The sequence below is a fragment of the Marmota flaviventris genome, chromosome 5 (genome assembly GCF_047511675.1).
Source record: "Marmota flaviventris isolate mMarFla1 chromosome 5, mMarFla1.hap1, whole genome shotgun sequence".
Classification (NCBI taxonomy): domain Eukaryota; kingdom Metazoa; phylum Chordata; class Mammalia; order Rodentia; family Sciuridae; genus Marmota; species Marmota flaviventris.
The window spans coordinates 150039663-150063576 of record NC_092502.1 but is presented as its reverse complement, the minus strand read 5'-3'; the positions used below and the strand labels follow the sequence as shown (position 1 = coordinate 150063576).

The 23914-nt window shown below is 37.9% G+C and overlaps 1 protein-coding gene and 1 long non-coding RNA gene across 2 annotated transcripts in view; one reads left to right on the top strand and one right to left on the bottom strand.

The window, feature by feature from the left end:
* The window catches only part of C7 (complement C7), a 48338-nt gene extending 39703 nt beyond the window's left edge, over positions 1 to 8635 (bottom strand). Inside the window, exons 1-3 of the mRNA XM_027936220.2 lie at positions 8544 to 8635; positions 3894 to 3949; positions 2139 to 2214 (exon numbers count right to left, since the gene is read on the bottom strand). Of these exons, the coding sequence (XP_027792021.2) occupies positions 2139 to 2214; positions 3894 to 3949; positions 8544 to 8549 (138 nt within the window). The 5' untranslated portion in view covers positions 8550 to 8635. The remainder of the gene's footprint in view (positions 1 to 2138; positions 2215 to 3893; positions 3950 to 8543) is intronic.
* Positions 105 to 23584, top strand: LOC139705718 (uncharacterized). Its single transcript, XR_011707526.1, has 5 exons — positions 105 to 277; positions 21243 to 21381; positions 22526 to 22623; positions 22929 to 23052; positions 23421 to 23584. It is a non-coding gene; the product is annotated as an uncharacterized lncRNA (long non-coding RNA).
* The last annotated feature ends 330 nt before the right edge of the window (positions 23585 to 23914 follow it).

Sequence of the window (23914 nt, the reverse complement as noted above, 5' to 3'; positions counted from 1 at the left end):
TGGTAGCTGATAAGGATTGAAAGGCGGGGTCAAAACCCCCCAAAATTTAGAATAAATGATAGAGCAAATGAACAGGGATTCAGCCAGCCGAAACAAGGATGCGTTCCAGCTGGAGAGCCTGATGAGGACCTGACATCCCATCAATTGTCATGGTTCCTGAACCTCTGAGTGATCGGTGAGAGCCACAACTCCTCCCTATGACCTCCTCTTCAACTGGTCTTCCGCTCCACACCAGGAAAAGCCTGCCTTGGTTCAGGACCTGGTCACCACCGTCTGAGTAAGTGTGCATCTGCTGGACATGAAGCTTAAGGCTTAAGACTTTTGAACTTAGCATACAGAGGGGATGTCTGTCATTAGCCTGTCATGATTAAGTGTGTTTTGCAGGGCTTAGAATTAATCTAGAATTGTTTGCTGTGAATTAATTAATCTAGAATTGTTTGCTGTGAATTGATTATGTCTATTGCAGTGCCTAGTATTAAGGATTGTCGTTTTCGTGATTAAGAACCTGTAGAGTGAAACTGTATTGAGTAATTTGAGTGAATAAAGCATTGAAAGGGGCAGAAGTGTATATGGACATTCATTATTTCTCCCCTCAGCTACATACGTTGCAATTTTGCCCCCTCACAGCACTGGTGGAATGCCCCTGAGTTCAATCCTGAGTACCACTGTCCCCTCACCCCAAAAAAGATCTACAAAATCATTTCCCTACCCACCAGAAACAGAGATGTATCTTTTAGCATTTCTCCCTTCTTCACCCTTCCTCCATTAATAAAAAACTAGCCAAACATCACTTTCAGAATACTTACACCTTGAGCGAAGACCAACAGGGAAGACTGGGTATATAAACCAATTTTGAATTTATCCATCCTCCCTGACTTAGGCTACAAGTGGGGATTCCTTGGTACAAGCATCATGAACTTTGAGTTCTGAATAAATTTGCATCAGTTGGAGTTGACTCTGGCTTTTTTCAGTGATCTAAGCAGAGGAACCATGAAAGAGGAGTGGAACTTAACAAAGCAGCTTGATACATTTTTAGTTTCTGTTTTTAATTGATTCTTCAAAGGCTCCTTTCCTGAGGTTCCAAAGCATGGATCCTGTTGTTTGTATAAGGAGGATTTGCTCTCTCCATCCACGAGGGTGCCCCAAACGCCACCCACTCTGAACAGGCTCATTCTCACCTGTCAGGTTCTGGTCTTATGACCCCTTTTTCATTTTTCACTTGTCTCTTTCTGAATAAAAAAATGTTGCTTTATAATCATTGCATGATGACCTTCACTCAAAGAAAAAAAAAATACTCTGTCTACTTAGAGTTCTTTCTTGTTTTTAAATTATAAAAATGTTTCATGTTCTCGGTGTTTCTTTGACTTTTGCCTCATTATTCTTGTACCTTGTTGACAGTATGTTAGGTTAAAGTGGTATAATACAAAAATACTCTGATGAGATAATCCTATTTTTTTTAAATTACAAATACATGGAAATTAAGCTAAAGTAAATACTCAAATACTGATATATGTTTCTCCTAAATAGTGAAATTATGAATACTGTTTTCTTTCCTTACACATCTCTGTATTTTCTTCAATGAATGTCTTATAAAAGAAAACAAAACATATCTTTAGAGTGACTATATAATATCCAGGTCAATTCTAGTATTTTATTTGTACTCTTTGGGAATTAAACTTTAAAATATTGCAAAAAAAAAGTGATTTTTTTTATGGTTGGTCATTATTTGTGAAGTAAAACAAAGCAACCATTTTGTTATTTGCTAGTTTGTGTTTAAAATAAGAAGAAAAGTTGAAATGACGGAAATGAAACAGATTTTAGATTATATACTAATTTCATTTCATGCTATTTCTATTTCTCTAACTAAGTTAGTGAGTTGCTTTTAATTTTTAGCCCATAAGCTTTCTTGCCACAGACAAGATCTAGAAAGATTTTTCTTCATGAAAAACAAATGTAGAAATTACTTTTTTATAATATCATTAAACTTAAGTCATACTTTTTCCCTTCAAAACTACTAAAATAATTATCAAAAAACACTAGCACTAATTTTATGAAGATTAAAATTTAATGTCATTTTGGCCATACTTAAGCTGTTTCTGCATATAAGTAACCAAATACAAAGTTTAGTGTTGTCCTACCTGAGTCTTGGTACAGCCACTGCATTCTGACCAAGGGCCATAGGAATCCCACTGGCAGTTGACTGGAGAAGAGGCACTTGTGGTAGTTTCAAAATATCCATGATAAAACACAAGAAGATAAGCCAGGGAACACAAAGAATAGGTAAGAATAATCAAAAACACTTCAAAAAATATTTTTTCCTAAGGAATATTAAGAGTATTCTAAAGCATAAAAAATGGGCTTATTAGAAAATGACATTTATTAAACATCTACTGTATGTGAGGTACTATTAAGACACCAAAGTTGTAAAAATAATAAAAGAGGTAGCTCATTGTTGACAAAGGGAAGGATACAGATACAAATGTTCAATCATAGGACAACAGATCTAATCTAGTAGATATGATAGCAGAGATGTTATAATAATATCTCTGTGTTATGGAAATACAGAGAGAAAAGAGTGCTCAGAACTGGGAGGGTAGATGAGAATATACAGGAGAAAGTTAATAGGTTTTTGAGAGGGTTCTGCATAATGAGTTGAAGAGTTATCCAAAAACTTAACTGAGAAATAATTAGCTCTAATAAGACCCTATGAGAAACAGTCTCTTAAAAGCTAGCAAAGGCTAAAGTGACAGTGATTTATATTTAAACATTACCATGCTGATTTAGGCTACTCTTCAAGCACATGCCCAAGTGCAGCAATTTGAGCTTAAACAATTCCACTCAAATAAAGTACATGCAGGAAACGGAGAGTTGGCTCTCATACACTGCTCAACTCTATGAAGGAGGATATTGGATTAGTCCTAAAAAATTGACTTGCCAAAAGATAAAGGGACCAGGATTTTTGGCTTCTGAATTCCTAGCACATCTAGGAATTGTTGGAAAAAACATTTGAATCAAGGTGATGTTTGCATACCTTAAGACTGTTGATTACCCTGAAAATAATCAATCCCTTTCTCTAATATATGCACCTCAAGTTCTTTTATGGAACCAACCTTGGTAACCAGTTTTCATATGGCATCAATAACTGAGTATATTTGACCCTTAAACAATCTGAACTTACTGTTGTCTATTTTGTGTCCCAGTGAAAAGCAGAGGTGTTCCCCAAATTCAGAGATTTAGGACTGAAAGCTAGTTTGGACTTCCCTACATCATCCTGTGCAGGGCCCTTAGTACACTCACATTGCAAAGAACCATCTCAGGATCTGAGTCATCCAGTAGACACTAAGGGTCTTCTAACTTCTCAGCATCCCCAGGTCCTAGCACAGCCCTGACACATATTCTAATTGTTCCATAAAATGACCTGACCTGTCCCCATCACCCTGAAAGTAAAAACAAAACAAAACAAAAAAAAAGTCAGAGGTGGATGATGTTTGCTTTTCCAGGTCCTAAGAGATGATAAAACCATTTTCTAAGAAAACTCTCAACCTTTAAAATCCATAAAATGTTTTGCAAGGATTACACTTAAAGATCAAATAGTACTCTAGGGTGTGTGAATCTGCTGGGATTCTCTGAGTCACAGGTAAAATCGTGGTACCAGGACAAAACCTTTGAGGTGTTTTAGTCTTTAAGTTTCTTACTTACAGGGAAAAAAAATAAAGTAAAAGAATAATAAAACACTCTTTTGATACCATCAATTTTTCTAAAAATAAGACAGACAAAAAAAACATGTTGTAGGAATAAATACTCTCAAGCTGCAACTGAAGAATTAGACCACACTAAAAAAATTTCCTTAATATTTTTTAATGATTTTCACACACAATCCAAATAATTCTTACCTTGAAAAAACTTGGAACTCTCCTATAAATCCCACAAAAATGAATAAGCTTATTGTCTGGAGAAGAAAAAGAATAAAGTATCACTTTAGATTTCATTTCATTAATGAGTTGAAAACCAAGACATTCATATAAAGCCAGATCTCTGGGTTTGGAGTACAAAGAGTGAAAGAACCATGTAAAAAGCTAAATAACTGCTTTTCCTTTAAGGTTCCATTTTAAATAGAAATTTGTAGTTTCTTCAAAAAAATTTAAAAAGCAGAACTGCCATATGATCCAGTAATCCCATTGTTGGGTATAAATCCGAAGAAAATAAAATCAGTATGCCAAAGAGATACCTGTATACCATGTTCACTGCAGTATTATTCTTAATAGGAAAGACATGAAATCACCCTAAGGTCCATCATTGGATGAATAGATAAAGAAAATGTGATATGAGGGGTGGGAGTACAGGTCAATGATGGAGTGCTTTCCTAGTATTGTGAGGCCCTGAGTTCCATGGGCACTAAGAAAGAAAGAAAGAAAGAGAGAGAGAGAGAGAGAGAGAGAGAGAGAGAGAGGGAGGGAGGAAGAGAGAGAGAAAGGGAGGGAGGGAGGAAGGAAGGAGGGAGGGAGAAAAAAATATGGTGTGTGTGTGTGTGTGTGTGTGTGTGTGTATTGCTCTCAAACTATGTGCAATGGAATAAAATCTTAAAAAAAAAAAAAAAAAGGAAAACCTGCCATTTGCAACAACAGATGATCCTAGAGGTCATTGCATTAAATGAAATAAGCCAAGCACAAAAAGGTAAATGTCACACTTAACAATCTAAAAATATTGAATTCATAGAAGTAGAAAGAATCATCAGGGCTGAGAAGGTGGGGAGGGTTGTTGGGGGAGACTGTGGTAAAAGGATATGAAATTTCAATTAGATAAGAAAAATAAGTTCAAGAAATCTGGTGTACAACATGGTGACTATAGTTAATAGCAATGTATTGCGTTCTTGATAATTATCAAGAGAGTAGATTTTAAGTGTTCTCACCAAAATGTAAGTATGTGAGATGATACATAGATATTCATTAGCTCAACTGAGCCATTCCACAACGTGGACCTATTTTAAAAGATGATGAGACAGATATATACAATATTTACTTAATTTGTAAAATAAATAATTTTAGGGTAAAGATTGATGTAATTCTCTGGGCCACACCTCCCACTGTTCATTTCTGTAAAGACAACTAGGGTCTGGGCTCTACCACAGACAGACAAATGGAAAATAGTAGAGTTAAAGGGCCTCCAGCATTTCCTTAGGGCCCACCATCTTTTAATTCCTTTCTCCACTTCCTCATCTCTAACTTTAGCATCCTAGAGGACACCCGAGGGGAGAAAATTTGGAAGAAGCATCAGTGATGATGGCTGTGAAGTTAATAGGGAAATGAGCTCTGGGAATGAGTAAGCAAAAGTTGAGGGACAGCCTCAGGCAGGGGGCGGTTCTCAGCTTTAGTTCTGTGGGCAGCTCCCTCTGTGTTTAAAACACTCCTGAGGCCTGTTATCATCATCTTTATGGGATAGCACAATCTAAATATTGAGGACCTGACAAGTTACAAAAATGTATGTAAAATGGGATTACATTTCATTTGAAAAATCAAGCACATTAATGAAAAACTAAATCTAGAAAAAAATAGAATAATAAAAGTTTATTTCTGGTTGTAAAATTATAGATCATTTCCATTATCTTATTTTCAGTTATATGTATTTTCCTTTTACTGAAAACTTAAAGGTTGAGGTGGTGAGTATAATTCATTTTTTTACAAGTGATTCTCTAAGTATATCAAATACATTCACCTCATAACTCAGTGTAAAAGTCCTTAAAATTGCTTATCCCACATTTCCAGAGGTCAAGATCCTTTGTTTTCTTCCTAAGAACCTCTTTTTCCTCACTGTATCGATGGAGTGTTTTCCCAACAATTTTTCCAGAATCTTCCACTAGCCTTCCCAAATCATCCATCCTCTAATTAGGTATCTTCCTTTCAGTTGTAAAAATCCTACTTGCCTATTTCTAGCTTTTATAGCTCTACAAATCTTTCTATTATCCTAACTAGCACCTTCAGGAAGGTAGAAATGTATCAAGGAGCTGTATCTAGGAAATGTATCTAGGAAAGAGTAAAGAAGTTATAAATACTTTTCTGATTTTTCAACAAACATGTGAGGCATATAATCATTAAATTTTTTTTTTAATTATGACCTACATGGTTTTTGTTTTTGTTTTTGTTTTCCTTTTTCAAAAATGTGCCTTTTCTCTGTGCTGTCAACTTATTTTTTCCTGCCCCTGGGAAAACACATTCGTATTTTATTTACCACTCTTAAGCATTAACAAATAGTCACATTTTCAGAAATTAAAAATTCTAACTTCAATTTATCATTAGTTTAAAATTCCTCACTCCTTCCTATCTCCTAGGTACACATAATGGGGGAGTGGTAAGGTGCACGTCAAAATTCCTACCTCTTACTTTACTTCCCCACTTACCCTTCCTCTCTCTGTCTTCTTCAAGGACAGAGCATCAGGAGTGAGAGGGAAAAGGGTCAGAAAGGATCTTGCTTGACTGATCCCATTGGAGTCCAGGATGGTAAATCAGGGTTGCCAGATGTTTAGATGCCAATTCTTCCTCTTCACTGTGGACTCCCTACCAGGCATCCACAACCACCTCCCTGGCACAAATGACTCATCTCTTTGTTCCTCATTCCTGACTGTCATCACTGCCTGCCCCCTACAGTCCTTTCCACACTATGCCATTGTTGGGGTTGCTTCATCCTGCAGGTGGTCAACATCTCAAGCAGAATCCCTAACAACCCATACTTGACTCCCTTCTCAGATCCACTTCTGATCCAGGGGATACCTGCTCATCTTTGTCCTACCAAACTCTGAATACTCAAGCTGTAGCCTCTACAGCCAAGGTGATTGACTCTGCTCAACGCTGACTTTCAATTTCCCAAGTGTGTATAGAATACCATTCCTACATCTTCCACCCTTTAAGGAACAAAATCCTGTGTACTATTGAGAATGGAGATGGCATGAAGGTCACCAGACACATTTGGGGTTACTTTTTTACAGTAGTGCACAGAATGTAAAGCAACCTACACCTTAAAATGTGAGAGCCCTAAATGTTTATTGTTCTTGGCTTTTGACACTCAGCAGCCAAAACAGGTATAATCAAAAAAATTAATATTCCATTAGATGGATTCACACTCCTCTGGCATGTGTGAGGCATTGGGTTTGATCCTCAGCACCACATAAAAATAAATAAATAAATAAATATTGGGTCCATCTACAATTAAAAAAATACTAAAAAGGTCAAACATGGAAACCATTTCTAATGTCTTAACAGTTTAGGCTTTCCCAAGTTTCCCTTCAGGTTTACTATAAAAATATGACTATCTGCTTTCAAATCCAGGTAGAAATTTTGCATGCAACTTGAAGTGAAACCATTGCATTAATTGTTGATATTCTATCAACCAATTAAAGAATTAAAATATATTTATTATCACAACATTAAAATTCTGTAATAATCAATGACTGTGAACTACATTGTTGAGCATAAAACAATCATTAAGATGTCTCATCATAGGAAAAATTAGGGAATTGATTGACACTTAATACAAATATTAGGAAAAAACATATTAGAAGACTTTAGCAAAAGCGTAATATTCTTTTTGAGCTAACAAATGCTCTAAATTTTTAAATAAAAATGCAAGACAGAGTAATAGAGATTAAATTATCTCACAGTTCTAAACTTGTTAGATTACTTGGTGTCGTAGCATCATAAAATTAAACAAATTAACTTTGTGATTTATGTTTAACTTTTAATTATTTAATTGTACATGAGGCAAAGGTTATACAAGACCTGTATATTTCTCCTCCTCCAATCCTATTTAAGTGAGCTTGGATTCAGTACACAGAGGACCGTAGTTAACAAAGAAGCAAATCCAGAAGTTGCCAGGTCTGCAAAACTATTGTTCCAGTGCGATGAGGCAACAACTTGAAAGTTTAAATGCCAAAATTTGCGATAAAATTGAACTAGCAATTTCAACTTATTTTGAATCCCAGAAATTCAGTCTATAATAGAGTCTTATGTCTTTGGTCCTGCCTTTGGTTGAATAGTAATTTTTTAAAAACATTTGTCCATTCTGCACTGGTCCAACGTGTGTATTTGGCAAACTTTTAGTTTCATTCCATCTTCCATTCATATCTTCTACTCTCACAATCCTAACCCTTTCATCCAGGACTCCAAATTCTAAGGTTCCAAATCTGCAAATCAGGTCCCCATTGCATGGCTCCAAATTAAAACAGACAGATAAACTGGAGAAAAACTTTCCCTAAGAGGTAACAGTAGTACTATTGTATTACATTATGGCTTTCCCAGGACTTTCATAAACAGTGTCTCCAACTCCCTCTTCCCAGCCCTCTAAACCTATAATTAACTGTAAAAAAAGAAAATTAATTCACTTTAGCTGAACTATTCAAAATATATTTAAATAAGGATTTTTTTAAAGTCACTCTCAGATCTTTGTCTTCTATATTTTTCCATGTCTTTCTCTTTCTTTGGTTTCTTTAAGTTAAGAATTACCTTTCTTTTGAGATAGCTTCATTTGTAAAAGTAATAAACTTATTATCTTACCTTCATGTTTGGGAAAACTTTCAAGGCAGAAGAGAGGGAAAAGTTTTCCTCTCTAAGGGTACTTTTCAACGGCAGGAAGAGTCCAGCAGACTGTCCTCGCTCTGCTTCTCCCTGTTCTGGATTATCTTGGCACTTATTTATAAACCAAGTGGTTCTCAGACATAGCTCATACTCCAGCTAGATTCTTCAGAGACATGAAGAGCCTCCTTCTGTACTTAATCTATGACTTGAAGCCAGATGTATTTTATCAGTTTCACAGACCTTAACTACAGCCAGCTGGGACTGTTTGGAAGTTAGAGATAAGTTTCAGAGAAACATATCTGTAAATCAGGAAAGATAGCAAATGTTCTCAATTCAATATTTAAATGACTTTCAATCCAAGGAGATTCTATGTAAGGCAAGGGATAAGCCTCCTTCCTGTTTCAATGTACTGAACTGAGCAGATGTTTTCATGATTCTCTCAAAGGTGTTATAAACTAAACTTTGAGATTAAACACTTTGTAATAGAAATGATCTTGTCTTCCTCCATTTTCTGTTGCTATAACACAATACCTGAGACTGGGTCATTTATAAAAAATAGAAGTTTATGGCTTACAGTCCTGAAGGCTGAAAATATCAAAAGTATGGCCCCAGTATCTGGTGAGGGCCTTCTTGCAGCATCATAACTTGACAGAGGGAATCACACAGTAAAACAAAACAATCATGCTAGCTTTAGTCTCTCTTTCTCACCCTCAAGACCCCCATCTAATCCTAATTACCTTCCCAATGTCCAAATATCATTGACATATGCCTGTGGAAATTAATTATCCAACATATGACCTCCTGGGAACACACACAAACTACAGTAAATCTAAATGTACTTCTGTCACTTAAAAATGTAAATGAAATGCTCTGTAATGATTTTTTTTCCAAAACACAATATAGCTTAACATTGCACAATATCCATGCTTTCATGTTTAACTTTTGTAAAATAATTGCAAAGAATATAAGTTTTTGCAAATATATCTGAGGGCATCACTTTTCAAGAACTACCCTCAGTGTTTTGACATGTAGATCCCTCTGTGTGAAGGTTCTTTTCAAGGTCATCATCCTTCTCCATTTTCTCTTAATCAGTTGTTGCCTGGTCTTCTTGCAGATCTTCATTTGTTCATGATGATCTTGTTATCTCATTGTTGCTTTGGTTCTAGCAGTTCTCCAACAGTGCTTTTGTAAAATTTATGAAAGATTTTATACAAGATTTCTTATTTCAGGTTCTTATTAAACTGTAGCTTCATGTGTGTGGTTTGGCCAAATACATATAGCAAAATACGCAAACCACTTGGGCATGATAGGTAAGATAGACTGAAATGTTAAGTAGAAAAGAAAATCTGAGTTGAGCATATCATAAGTATTATACTATTATAATATTCACTAAAATTATATATCACAATAACATTTTATTAGTGAATGTTTTCCAGTTTTAATGAGTTTTTCATCCTCTATGCAATAATCTCAAAATAATGGGGAAGGGGAGCTCCAGAGAAAAACTTCTGTATCTTTTGCTCCAATATCTAATGATTGGTATAAAGAAAATTTTGTCACAGATAGTCCCTGGCTCCTGAAGAAATATATTTTATTCAAATGCAATTTTTATCCCATTATGCCAAATGTCATAGACTCCTCAGTGTCCAATTCCACATTCAGTAACTGTCTCAGTTTCGTAGATTCAGAGACAAGAAATCAATCACCAGTGGGTTTTTTTGTTTGTTTGTTTTTGTTTTAAGAGATAATCCTAGAAGCTCTGCTGGGGTTGGGGAAGTGAGATTGGGAAGGAAAGAAAGTCAATAAAGAGTACTTCCTCAAGTAAGTGACCACTGTGGTCAACTGGAGCTCAGTCCCAGTGAGGAGCTCTAGGAGATATTACAGAGCAAGTCACAGAGTTAGCCTAATTAAAGGATGAGGAAACTGGGATATTTGTCCACCGACACCCTCTCTATTATTGGTGAAGGCGGCTTCTCCACTTCTCAACTCACAGACTCTTTAGCACTTCCGGCTCCTAGCACACAACTCCAGCCAGAAAGGAGAAAAAAAGACCCTGAAGTAGAGATTGGCAAGTGATTGCAGTGTTTGTCTTCGTCATGTAGAAGTGAGTGTGGAGGGGTACTAGCAGAACACTAACAGCCTCTGCTACCATAGTTTTTCATTCATTCATGTGCTCATCCATTAATTCAACAGATATTTACTGAAGATATGTGATAGGCTATGAGCTGTAATCAATGGAAGCCTTGGGCTATATCCTTCTTTACTTTTATTCTTTATATGCTATAAAGGACCATATCCTCACATTTCTAGATAATGCTTAATCTGGAAAATGATTCCAATGCATCTATGATAATTTAGGACTTTAAATGTTCCCTGCTGGTTGATTAGAGATTATTTCATTCTAAATGTTTTATAAACACTTGCTTTCTCCGTGTACCTTGCACATTCCATTCTCCAAAGCTTTGACCTTACTTGAGCATTTCTCCTGACTGGAACCTCAACAGAGGAGCCATTAGAACAGAGGTTTAAATGTTCTGGAATGATTTTCAGCATAAGAGATACAGACTTTAGTCAACAGTCAATGGGAACTCACCCACTATACATTTTTAAGAAAGAATCAAAGCTTGTATTAGAAGGATTGCCACAGTGGTAATGGGAACAGAACACATGACTTGGAATTCATTTCTATAATTCAGAGAAGGGGCAATCAAAGTCTCATTTAAGAAGAGATAGACAAAAAGACCAGAAGGAGCCAGGTATGGTAGTGCACCTCTGTAATCGCAGCAGCTCAGAAAGTGAGGCAGGAGGATCACAAGTTCAAAGCCAGCCTCAGCAATTTAGAAAGGCCCTATGCAACTCTGTGGGACCCTGTCTCAAAAAAAGAGGGGGTGGGGCAGTGGGAATGTAGCTCAGTAGTTAAGTGCCCCCAGGTTCAACCCCTGACACCAAAAAAAAAAAAAAAAAAAAAAGGTGGGGGAGGGAGAATTCACAAATTCACAAGCTTAGTGATTAAACATGGTTTCAAGTCTGATTTTCAAGTCTCTGTAACTAATAAAATTGGAAGAATTTAAGAATGAGTCAAAGGATAAAGAGTTTTAGAGAAGAAACACTTTTTACTTGGAGATATCATCCAACATATAATTGAAAATGTAGATCTCTTTGGGAAGACATGGGTTCCACCTACATGGCTATCCACAGAATATAAGTGGAGTCACTGATACCGATTCACAAAACAGAAATCAAGCTGGGCACCACGACGCACGACTATAATTCCAGTGGCTCAAGAGGCTGAGATAGAAGGATCACGAGTTCAAAGCCAGTTGCACTAAGCAACTCAGTGACACTGTTTAAGTAAAATACAAAATAGGGGCTTGGGATGTGGCTTAGTAGTCGAGTGCCCCTGAGTTCAATCCCTGGTAGCCCCCCCAAAAAATATATATATATATATATATATATATATATATATATATATATATATATATATATATATATATATAACAGAAATTATGTATTAAATGAGTCTTCCAAAGATGGATCACAATAAAGTATGCAACTACAAGAAACACACCATTCAGCGAACAAGAAGAGAAGTCAAAAAAGAGAAAACAAGATTACAGGAGAAACCATGCAACATCAAACCAATTCAGGAGAATTTCAAAGAGATGACAGGCAACAATGACAAATGGAAGTCAAAGGAAATTAGTATTAAGAGACGGCCACACCACTCTGCAATTAGACCATTGTGAGTAATCTTAGGGCAGAGTTTTCCTGTCTATATTCCACAGGATTCTAGTGCTGCAAGACACCAAAAAAAAAAAAAAAAGTGTGGTTAATTAAGGGAGTGTGTGTAAAATAGAGTAGGGTTTGTCAACTTCTAAACTGTTGATCCTTTGAGCCTGATGATTCTTTTTTGAGTAGAGGGGCTATCCTATGCTTTGGAGGATGCTTAGAATCCTTGGTCTCACTGGGTGTGAGGGTGCATGCCTGTAATCTCAGGGACTTGGAGGCTAAAGCAGGAGGATGGAGAGTTCAAACCTAGCCTCAGCAATTTAGCAAGGCCCTAAGCAATTCAGAGAGGCCCTGTCTGTAATTAAACATAAAAAAGGGCTGGGGGATGTTGCTCAGTGGTTAAGCACCCCTAGGTTCAATCCCTAGTACAAAAAAAGAAGAAGAATCCTTGGTCTCTACCCACAAGATGCCAAAAGGCCCTTCTCCAGTCATGACAATCAAAACTGTCTCCAGACATTGCCAAATGGGGGCAAACCACCCGACTCTTGATGAACATACCCAGCCTTAAATTCTGCACAGTGAAAAGTAAATGTTCTGAATGTTCCACACCAATAGTACTTTTTTAACCTTTCCAACCCAGGATTTTCCAAGTTCATACAACATCAGAACTTGCATTTCTAACAAAATGGGTACACTGACATGCCTTGGCAAATGATGTCTGACCCAAAACTGAATCAGCAGAGGGGCAAAGCAGATCTCTGCCAGACTGGGGAAGGGTCAGCATGGACACAAACATCTCCTCATCTCTATAACCCATCAGCTTTTCCCCACTTGCACTGACTTCCCTCAGGAGCACCTCAAAAACTGCTAACATCCACAGCCCCAGTGAAACTTTTAGGCCACTATGATATCAGGATGCTGTTCTGGTCACCACAAGAAGATATTTGAAAACGTTTTTACAAGGCTATTTCATTTATTAGCCATTTCTTTTTGTTCTGAATTTTTCCAACAGATGCAACTGACTTTGGAGGCTTAAGAGAAACAAACTCACTTAGGAAGGGTAAAAGCCTCTTTTCTCTCTTGCATTGAGACCGATGTGGTCAGAATTGAACCTGCCAGGAATTGGAGCAAAGAAGCAACAGCATCCCCTAGTGGCAGGCTACTCCAGGCCCTCAAGAAAAAAGCATTAGGCTCTGGAGTTAAACCACTCAGGAGCCCTTGAGACACAGTGACTCTTCTTAGGCTCCCAGGCGAGTACTTTTAAGCTAATAAGTATTCCAGGTGGTATCTTTTTTCCATTAAAGTGTCACAGTCTGAATAGTCGGAGAATGAAAAATGGCTGCCAGGCAATGTTTTATCCAAAGGGAGATTTCAGTAAAATGATAGTTTTAAAATGCTTTATCATTACACCTAATAAGATGCTGCTCATCGCTGCTGGTGGCACTGCACTAAACACTATGATCTGTGCAGTAATTTAAATTGAAGTCACTAGATTAATACTCCCTGTTTTTTAATAAGAATATTGTTTAAGGTTTAAATGTTTTAAGAAATATTCACAGGACTTCACACTTACCTTTTAGATAGATGTCATTCCCCTTTACAACACTGGACAGACTCTTGCCCTGGTTGCCCTGATGGCTGAAGATGGAATGCATCAAGTTACAATCAGTAGGTGATAAGATGTTTTGTCCTTAGAGTTTTTCATAGTGGCAGGCACTTGCTAACTTTAGGAGAAAGTCCAGATTTGTTTGGGTTTCTGAATGTCATTTGGGTTTTTTGGTTATCTGCAGTGTACATTGTGGCAGTAGCCTGCAAGTCCAAGATACATTTCATTTGGTTTAAATTTGAATCATTAAGCAGCTCTGAGAAGGAAGATGTAAAATGCAAAGATTTCGGTAGCTCTGTCACTGTACTGTATGAAGTCCTGTAAAGGAAGGGTGAATATCAAAGGACAAGGTCACTTATTTGATCTACACTTCAAACTTGTGCTGCTTAAGAGAAACTTTTGCTTTTCTTTTTTTTTTTTTTTTTCTCCAACCAAGAGTTCAGCATGCAATGTCCCTAAAAAAAAATCATTCACTTTCAGAAAATGTCAGGCTGCCCCAAAATTTTAAGGTTTACAACTTTAAACTGTTTTCAAACAAGTATGTTTTAATATATGAGATTCATCATTACATATTCCACAGGCCAAGAAAGAATAAAGAATGAATAGTAGGGGGGCATGGTGGCACACGTCTGTGATCCCAGAGACTGGAGAGGCTGAGGCAGGATTCACGTTGAGACCAGCCTCAGCAATTTAGTGAGACCCTATCTTAAAATAAAAATTAAAATGGGCTGGGAATGTAGTTCAGTGGTAAAGAACCCAGTACAAAAAACAGATAAGAAAGAAAGAAAATAGTAGAGAGGAGTGAAATACTGAATTGTGCAACCTCTTTAAATGTTTGTGAAAAAAAAAAAAAAAAACCTTAGAAACCAGTGAAGAACAATAATAAACACATACCTAGAAATTCCTTCATAACAATAGGAATTTTATTAATTTTTATTTTTAAAAAAGTGGAGGTGGGAGCTAATTTGTTTTTCACTACTACAAATGTGTGCTCTGAAGACAAACACCAATGTATTCAAATCTTGGGCAAGTTGCTTAGCCTTTCTGGCCCTGTTTTCGTATCTGAAAAGTGGGAATACTATAATCTAACTCAAAGGGTTGTTATATTAAGTGAAATAATCCAAGTAAAGCAATAATCATCTTTCCTAGAATATAGTAAATTTTATGCAATAAACACAAACTAATTGTGCAAAAGATAGGAAACAAGTCAAATATTCATTGATAGTGAATTACTTAAATTGTACACACATTAAATGGAATATTATAAAGCTTAAAAAAAGCTCTTGGCACTGATATGAAAAGTTCTATAAAACACAATATTGAAGGAGAAAAAGAAAGATACATACAGTATGTTACTTGGGGGTTAAAAGGATGGAGAAATATATGTACACAGAGTATACATACACATATACATGTATATATATATATGTATATAGTATTTGCATGAAGAAATCCTAGAATGATACATAAGTAACAAGTTTAAAATTATTAACTGGGAAAACACATGGGACTGGAACTAAGTGAAAAAATGGGAACAGGATGGACAGAAAAAGAGATGATATTAAGACTTTTTACTTTGTACAATTTTATATTTTTAATATATTAATGTATGTATTACTTATCCAAAAAAGAAGTTTAAAATTCTTTATTTTGTTAATTGTAATTGTATTATTCATAGTATAATAGAACAGGCATCCTGGTAGATTTTTTTCCTTTGATCATTTGCTTTGTTTTTTTCCTCATTTGTTTGGAGATCTGTGGTGCCCTGTAAAGGTACACATAGTGCTAACAGAAACAGGAAACTTACTGAAAGGTTTTATGGGTTCCAGGGCCAAAATGGATTGGAAGGTTGACCTAGAGATTCATATAGATCTTTAGTGCACTTCCAATATATTCTCTCTCTTGATTTTATTTCCAAAGGTGTGCTCTTTCACAGTGAACATATGAGCAAACATCACTGAACCTGTGTATTTAAATGATAGTTCAGTACTTTACCCAGATTCATAAGTGATTAGTTTCATTCTTGATCTTTCTTCAGCTTCTACTGGCATGGGCTTATTGTTTGGAATAAAATGTAGCTCATCCAAAAGAAATCAGACAAGTCTTATTTCAAATTTAGTCTTTACTATTTCTATCTATATTATCCTCTTAGCATTAATTTTCTTATATAAAAAGGATAAACCCTGATGTATAGAAATGATGAGATTCAAGATATATAATATGAATATTGCAGTGTCCTTAGCACATACAGTCACTACATCCATCAAGAATACATGCGTTTTTTTAAAATATGCATAAGCAAATGTAAGCCAAAGAAAAACTTTCAAGAAAGCAATTTATCCAAAGATATTCCTTTATGATCAGTGAAACTCCACAATATGTACAACCACAAGAATGGGGTCCTAATTATAATAAGAAATACTCCATGTACGTATAATATGTCAAAATACACTCTATTGTCATATATATCTAAAAAGAACAAACAAAAAATAATAAATTGTTAAAAAATAAAAATTTAAACTAAAAAAAAAAAGATATTCCTTCAGTGATACACAGTTTGAGTTCCAGAATCCCTGAGAACAAATCAAATCAACTTGCAAACAGTCCAGAAATCTAGAGGGAATCTGTTGAATAATTAGCAAGATGATTACCAATTATATTATATTTGATTCTCATGAGTATATGAAGATAGCCACTGGGTACCTGGGGCTACTTTAAAATTTGTATGGTCTATAATGAGAATGCACCAGTTCATTAAAGTATGAAGATCCTAGGTGCGCTGGTTCATGCATGCAATCACAGCTACTATGGAAGCTAAGGTAGAAGGATCACCAGTTCAAAACTAGCCTGATGCCATCTAAAAGAAGAAAGAGAAGGAGAAGGAGGAAAAGAAACAAAGAAAGAAAAGAAAAACATCAAGATCCTTTCTTTATATTGAAATTCTATCAACTAGCATTGTGGTGCTGATCGTACAGCTCACACTGATCTGAACGTCCAATGACAATTGCATATGTTATAGTTTTGATTAAGCAACAGGTGAAACAGGTGAAGTAATTGTCAAATAAATCTGTGAAATAAGGCCAAATGCAAGGTGAAGAAAAGGATGCCACATTTGTTTAAAAAAAAAAAAGTCAGGAAGAACTCCACAAACATTTAGTCAGAGAATCAATATTAATTAATGACTTCCTGTCCTTTTATCAAATCTAAAATGGGCAAACATCAAAATGGGGAGTTGTTACCATTTGGATTTGTAACATCCCCCCCCCAGCATGGCTCCCAACATAATAGGGTTCAGAGGTGGGGTTTTTAGGCAATAATTACATCATGAAGGTTCTGACCTTGTCAGTGGATCGATCCATTGATAGTTGAATGGACTATTGGGAGGTGGAACTTCCTTAAAGGAAATAAGTCACTGGAGGCATGACCTTAAATAAGGGGTTTATCTTCCTTCTACTGTTCTCTGGCCATTTCTCTCTCCCCCTTGTTCCCCTTCATAGGAGAAAAGTTTCGGGACTTCAACATTAAGTATGATGTTATGCATATTTTTCATAGATTTGTGGATCTTCATCCCTCGATTTCTCTTTGATTATTTTTCCCCCCTTTACTGTCCTACCTCCCACTGTTGGTTTTCATTGTTATTTTCCATTTCCTCTTCCTGTAATGTTTTGCCAAGGATGTTTTGAAGAGATGGTTTTCTAGCTGCAAATTCTTTTAACTTTTGTTTATCGTGGAAGGTTTTAATTTCATCTTCCATCCTGAAGCTTAATTTTGCTGGAAACACAATTCTTGGTTGGAACCCATTTTCTTTCAGTGTTTGAAATATGTTATTCCAGGATCTTCTAGCTTTCAGAGTCTGTGTTGAAAGATCAGCTGTTATCCTGATTGGCTTACCCCTAAATGTGATCTGCTTCCTTTCTCTTGTAGCTTTTAAAATTCTCTCCTTATTCTGTATGTTGGGCATCTTCATTATAATGTGTCTAGGTGTGGGTCTCTTATGATTTTGCACATTCGGCGTCCTGTAGGCTTCTAGGATTTGGGATTCTGTCTCATTCTTCAAGTCTGGGAAGTTTTCTCGTATTATTTCATTGAATAGATTGCTCATTCCTTTGGTTTGAAACTCTGTCCCTTCCTGTATCCCAATGACTCTTAAATTTGGTCTCTTGATGTTATCCCATATTTCTTGGATGTTCTGCTCATGGTTTCTTAACAGTCTTGCTGAGCTGTCTATGTTCTTTTCAAGTTGAAATACTTTATCTTCATTGTCTGATGTTCTATCTTCTAAGTGTTCTACTCTGCTGGTAGTATTCTCAATTGAGTTTTTAAGTTGGTTTATTGCTTCCTGCATTTCTAGGATTTCTGTTTGTTTGTTTTTTATAACCTCTATCTCCCTGTATAGTTGGTCTTTTGCTTCTTGGATTTGTTTATGTAATTCATTGTTGAAGTGATCTTTCATTGCCTGATTTTGCTGTCTGATGTCTTCCTTGAGACTCCAGATCATCTGAAGCATGTATATCCTGAATTCTTTATCTGACATTCCATCTGCTGCAGCTATTACCTCTTCTAACGTTGAGTTGACCTGCATTGCTTGTGGTCCTTTCTTTCCTTGTCTCTTCATACTGTTCGCATTCCTTTCTACTTGGTGAACTGTTGTGCTATTGAATTTTCCCCCTATATATTTATATTGGTCTTGTATAGTTGCAAAGTCTCCCTCGCAGGCGCAGGCGGCGGCTCTGCCCCTCCTCCAATTGGGGCAATGTGCCTACCACGCCGGCAGGCCGCTGGGCCTGCTCTGCCGGTCAGTAGCAGGTCCGCCTACCTTGCAGGCGTGGGCGGCGGCTCTGTCCCTCTGCGGGCTGCTAGGCTTGTTCTGTCGGTGGTCGCAGTTCTGCCTACTTTACAGGCGCAGGCAGCGGCACTGCCCCTCTGCAGGCCTCTGGGGCTCTTCTGCCAGTGGGTTGCAGGTCCGCCTACCTTGCAGGCGCGGGGGTGGGGGGGCGGCTCTACCCTTCCTCAGGCCACTGGGCCTGTTCTGTCTGTCGGTTGCAGGTCTGGCCTGTTCTGATGGTGGTCACAGTTCTGTCCACCTTGCAGGCGCGGGGGGAGGGGGCGGCTCTGCCTCTCAGCAGGCCGCTGCTCCTCTTCTGCCGGTGGGTCGCAGGCCCGCCTACCTTGCAGGAGTGATTGGAAGCTCTGTCCCGCCGCGGGCCACTGGGCCTTTTCTGTCGGTGGTCACAGTTCCGCCTACCTGGCAGGCGCGGGGGGTGGGGGGCAGCTCTGCCCCTCAGCAGGCCGCTGGGCCTGCTCTGTGGATGGTCACAGTTCCCTCTACCTTGCTGGCGCAGGGGGAGGGGGCGGCTCTGCCTCTCAGCAAGCCGCTGCTCCTCTTCTGCTGGTGGGTCGCAGGCCCGCCTACCTTGCAGGAGTGATTGGAAGCTCTGTCCCGCCGCGGGCCACTGGGCCTTTTCTGTCGGTGGTCACAGTTCCCCTACCTGGCAGGCGCGGGGGGTGGGGGGCGGCTCTGCTCCTCAGCAGGCCGCTGGGCCTGCTCTGTGGGTGGTCACAGTTCTGTCTACCTTGCCGGCGCAGGGGGAGGGGGCGGCTCTGCCTCTCAGCAGGCCGCTGCTCCTCTTCTGCTGGTGGGTCGCAGGCCCGCCTACCTTGCAGGAGTGATTGGAAGCTCTCTCGATTTCTCTTTTGTTGAGTGTTCATGTCATGAAAGGCAGTTGGTTTTTATCAAAATTTTTCTTTATCTATGAAGATGATCACATTCTTTTTATCCTCTAGTCTTTTAACATTGTGCATTACATTAATTGATGTTCATGTTGAAAAAGCCTTGCATTCCTAGGATAAGTGCTTATTTGGCCATGGTGTGTAATCCTTTTCAGATGCTGTTAGATTCAATTTTATAAAATGATCTTCAGGAATTTTGTGTTTATTCTAATACAGGATATTAGTCTGTGTATTTCTTATGATGTCTGTCTCTAGTTTTGCTATCAGGGTAATATTGGCCTCACATGAGTTGGAATTGTCTCCTCCACTTTTTGAAGATTTTGAGGAATCAGAGGACTCCTTCTCTGTCTACCTCTTCCCAACCCTCATTCATAAAAATTTGTGTTACTTTGAACTACCATTCAAATATTTCTCTTCTGAATATGTAATAAAATGCAAATACATGTTCTTGTCTTTCCTCTTACATATAATTTATATATGCAAACTTTGTTGTGGGGGGGGGACATGAAGGGAGAGAGAGACAGAGAGATTGAAGGTATGAGAAGAGAAGTGCTAAACAGTATCCACAAGTATTTTTGTTAAGAATTATTGGATTCTTTCCATCTAAGCTGTGTCTAAGACATCTAGCATGCATGTTTAACCCAATCCACCTATGCTCTGCTTGTCTTATTTTAAACTCATGACCATGAACCTCAAGTGGGCCTTTAAGTGACAATCATACCACATTGACTAATCCATTCTATCATTCACTTTGACTATTTCACACTTCCTTTTCTAACGCTCTTCCCACAACTTCTCTCTCTCTCTCTCTCATAATAATTTTTACCCTGCATTCTCTAGGCAAACCAAACAGAGGTCTTCCACACACGCCCACTAAACTCTTGAACTTCATTTTCCCTTCTGTGACAGTGGATTACTTTATTATTCTCCTAACTCAGTAGCTAGAAATTCTACCTCACAATGTTCTTCTAGAGGCCCTGAAGAGAAGGAAGATAACTCTGGACTCAATGAGGCTTTTTTATTTCCAGAATCTCTGGGATACCTATCAAAGCAAATTGGTTCAGAACACATTCAGGCAGGCATTCCAGACAGGAAAGGAGCCTCTGCCCCTACACCCTCCTCTAGAAAAAGCCAGTGTCTTTGCAGTCACTGGGGTGGACATGAAGATGGGTGAGCTGATGCTTCCAAGATTTTAGGTAAAGAATAGAGCCCTCTTTCAGCCCCATGAGGCTTAGTAAAGTCAGTACTGGGCATCTGCCCACTCTGACACTTCTCTCACTTATCTTGTCATGAACCTTTCTCCACTGGTTTCTATTTAATATCAATAATTGTGATGCTAGGGATAGATGACAAAGTGTAACAGGGAAAGTCTGTGAGTATAACTTAGACTGAAAGAATCTAAGAATTCTTATGCTGAAAGATGTGTGGATAACTATTTCATACGTTGCTTTTCCATCCATACGTCTAATATCTACTGTCTCATGTTTCTTTACCAGTGACCTTATTTCATCAATAAAATGGGGCCCATTGCATTTGTGTACACTCCTATCACCCAACCATACATCCTTCAGCATTTGTGCCTAAGTACTTGGCCTTATCTTTTGTCACCATAGGTAAATGCTGCATGTGCCAACATGATGCAGATTCCTCTATTTGTCTACCGGAGCTCATCTTGTCTACACACAATTGAAGCCTGGGAAGCCAATCCTCATTCTCCTTTAAAAAGTCTGCTTAGGAAGAACCCTGCACTCAGTGAGATCACATCCCTACTCCTTTTGCAATTATACTTTGCAAAAGTATAATGGAGAGATTATGTGGCCCTTGCTCCAGCACAGATACTTAAGTATTTTTCTAAACAAGCTGCATTACCAAGACTTAATGGTGCTCTGCATTTGGGCCCATAGTAGGTGCTCAGAGCATTTTTGTAGAATGACTAATATTTGCAGACACAATCCCACATCTCAGAGCTAAAACTCCAGCTAGAGAGTTTCTACTCTTTCAGAAATATCTTCACCTAGTGTTCAATCCATTATTGATGAAAGCTCGCAGTAAAAATAAAAATATATATGTATATAAAATATATTGATGAGGTCCATTCCAAGAAAAATGCTTTTTTTTTAGAAAGTATAATTTCTAATCCAATAGGTTTCCATATTTTGTTCTGGAGGAGTTTTTCTCACTCTCATAACCAGTAAATATGCCAGTGAGTGATTGTCTATGTGCCCTTCTAATACAAAAAGATAAAATTGACCCTCTCTTCACCTCAAGTCCTTGTGGCAAGAATATAAAAAAATTATGCTTCCCATAACTAAAATTGAGGCTCTAAAGTATTTTATGTTCCATCTGAGAGTAGCTTTCAAAAATACATATGGAAAAAATGCCACAGATGAATTAAGCTGCCAGGTATTGAAAGGTGCTATTGAGCCTGATTCTTTCGGATACATTAAAGCCGTGGTCCTCGTGAGTTAATGGCAACACTGATTCACTGAAAAGAGTTTTTCATGTGCCCCCAGCCTCTATCTTATGCCTTTTCTTTTTTCAATACTCTTTCAAAACAAACAAAAAAAATTATCCCATAGCAATTTTCATGCATATTTTCTGGCATTTTTTCCAGATAGTCCTGACCCAGCTATTTCTCTCCTAAGGCCTGAAATTGTAGCCTTAAAAATCTATTCTTTGCTTCAAACAGTTCATCTCCAAGCTAGGAAACATAAAATTATTTCACTTGAAAAGACTATTTATTATGTGGAATAAAAGAGAAAAGAGAGGTAAGGGAAACGTAGGAGAAAGAAATTAAGCAGTATATTAGCCTTTCCATGTGAGCCATGGCAAGCCTAAGCTAAAGATGCCAACATTCCTGCTCAAAACTCCCATTCTGGCTTCCCCTCGCCTGCAGGCCACTCTGCTGCCATCACTGAACAGATCATCTAACTTTACAAAGGGGCTCTTGGCTACAACCTCACCACTGCTATCACCAAGATTGCAATGGCTCAGGCAAGTGTTAAGCTGCTGTGGCAGATACAACATATGAGCAAACAAATTGCTGCTGGCCCCTTGTCCAAAAGCATACAATCTGTCCTCCCAAGACACAAAGAATGTTCTCCTCCTGTACGAACACTGTGACATGTGTCAACAGAAATTTCCCCACTTAAGCCCTTCACTTTGCCTTCAAGGATAAGTATAAGCAACCATTCTTAAAATGACTAGGCAAGCATACACAGTCCCAGAATTATCTTGCTGGCAATCTATTCTTCTGTGCAGCTTCTGTAGCTACTTCTCTCTCCTCATTTACCAATCAGATTTTCCCAGAACCTACTAGGCATCTGATATTGACAAATCTGCCAAATAAACAGAACTTGAAGGTCTAGAAGACTGTTTGGAGAAAGATCACCAGAACTGGCAGTATTTGAGGCCCAGATATTGGTAAGTTACCTACTGTAAGAAATAGCAAATGACAAATTCTCAGATTAAAGCATACTGGATGAACTCGCACAGAATGATGACGATGGCTATGGTCATGGCTGGAGTGATCCCCCTAATACTGTGAGCCAGTGGTTGGTGTTGTAATATGGGCAAAAAGGAACTGACGTCACATACACTGGAATACTTAAATAATGGAGGAAGACTTTTAAAGCTTGTCTTAGTCCTTTTTCTGATGTTAACATAGAACACATGAGACTGGGTAATTTATGAGAGAGAGAGAGAGGGAGGGAGGGAGGGAGAGGAGAGATATATTCACAATTCTAGAAATCCAAAATCATTGTGCTAACTAACGTCTGTTCTACTTCCAGTGCGGACTGTATGCTGTTGCTCCATACATGATGGAAAAGCAGAAGGAAGCAGCAGGAAAAGGAAAAAGGGACTGAACTCCTATGATAAATAACCCAATCCCATTAAGAAAAGCATTAATGAGGATGGACACCCCACCCCTGCCATGACCTAATTATCTCTTAAAGACCACACCACCTCTCAACATCATTTCATTGAGGAATTTAACTTCAACATGAGGTGATCTTTTTTGTTTGTGTGTTTTTCTGCGGTACTGGGGATTGAACACAAGACCCTTGTATGTGGTAGGTAAGCCCTCTATCAAAAAGCTTCATCCCCATCCCTTTGTTTTAAGACAGGTCTGGCTAAGTTGCTCAAGCTGGTTTCAAACTTGCTATCCTCCTGTCTCAGCCCCCCAAGTATCTGGGATTACATATGCGTACCACACACCCAGCTCAACATGAGTTTTGATAGGAACAGACTATATTCATACCATAGCAAAGATGAAAATAGAAAA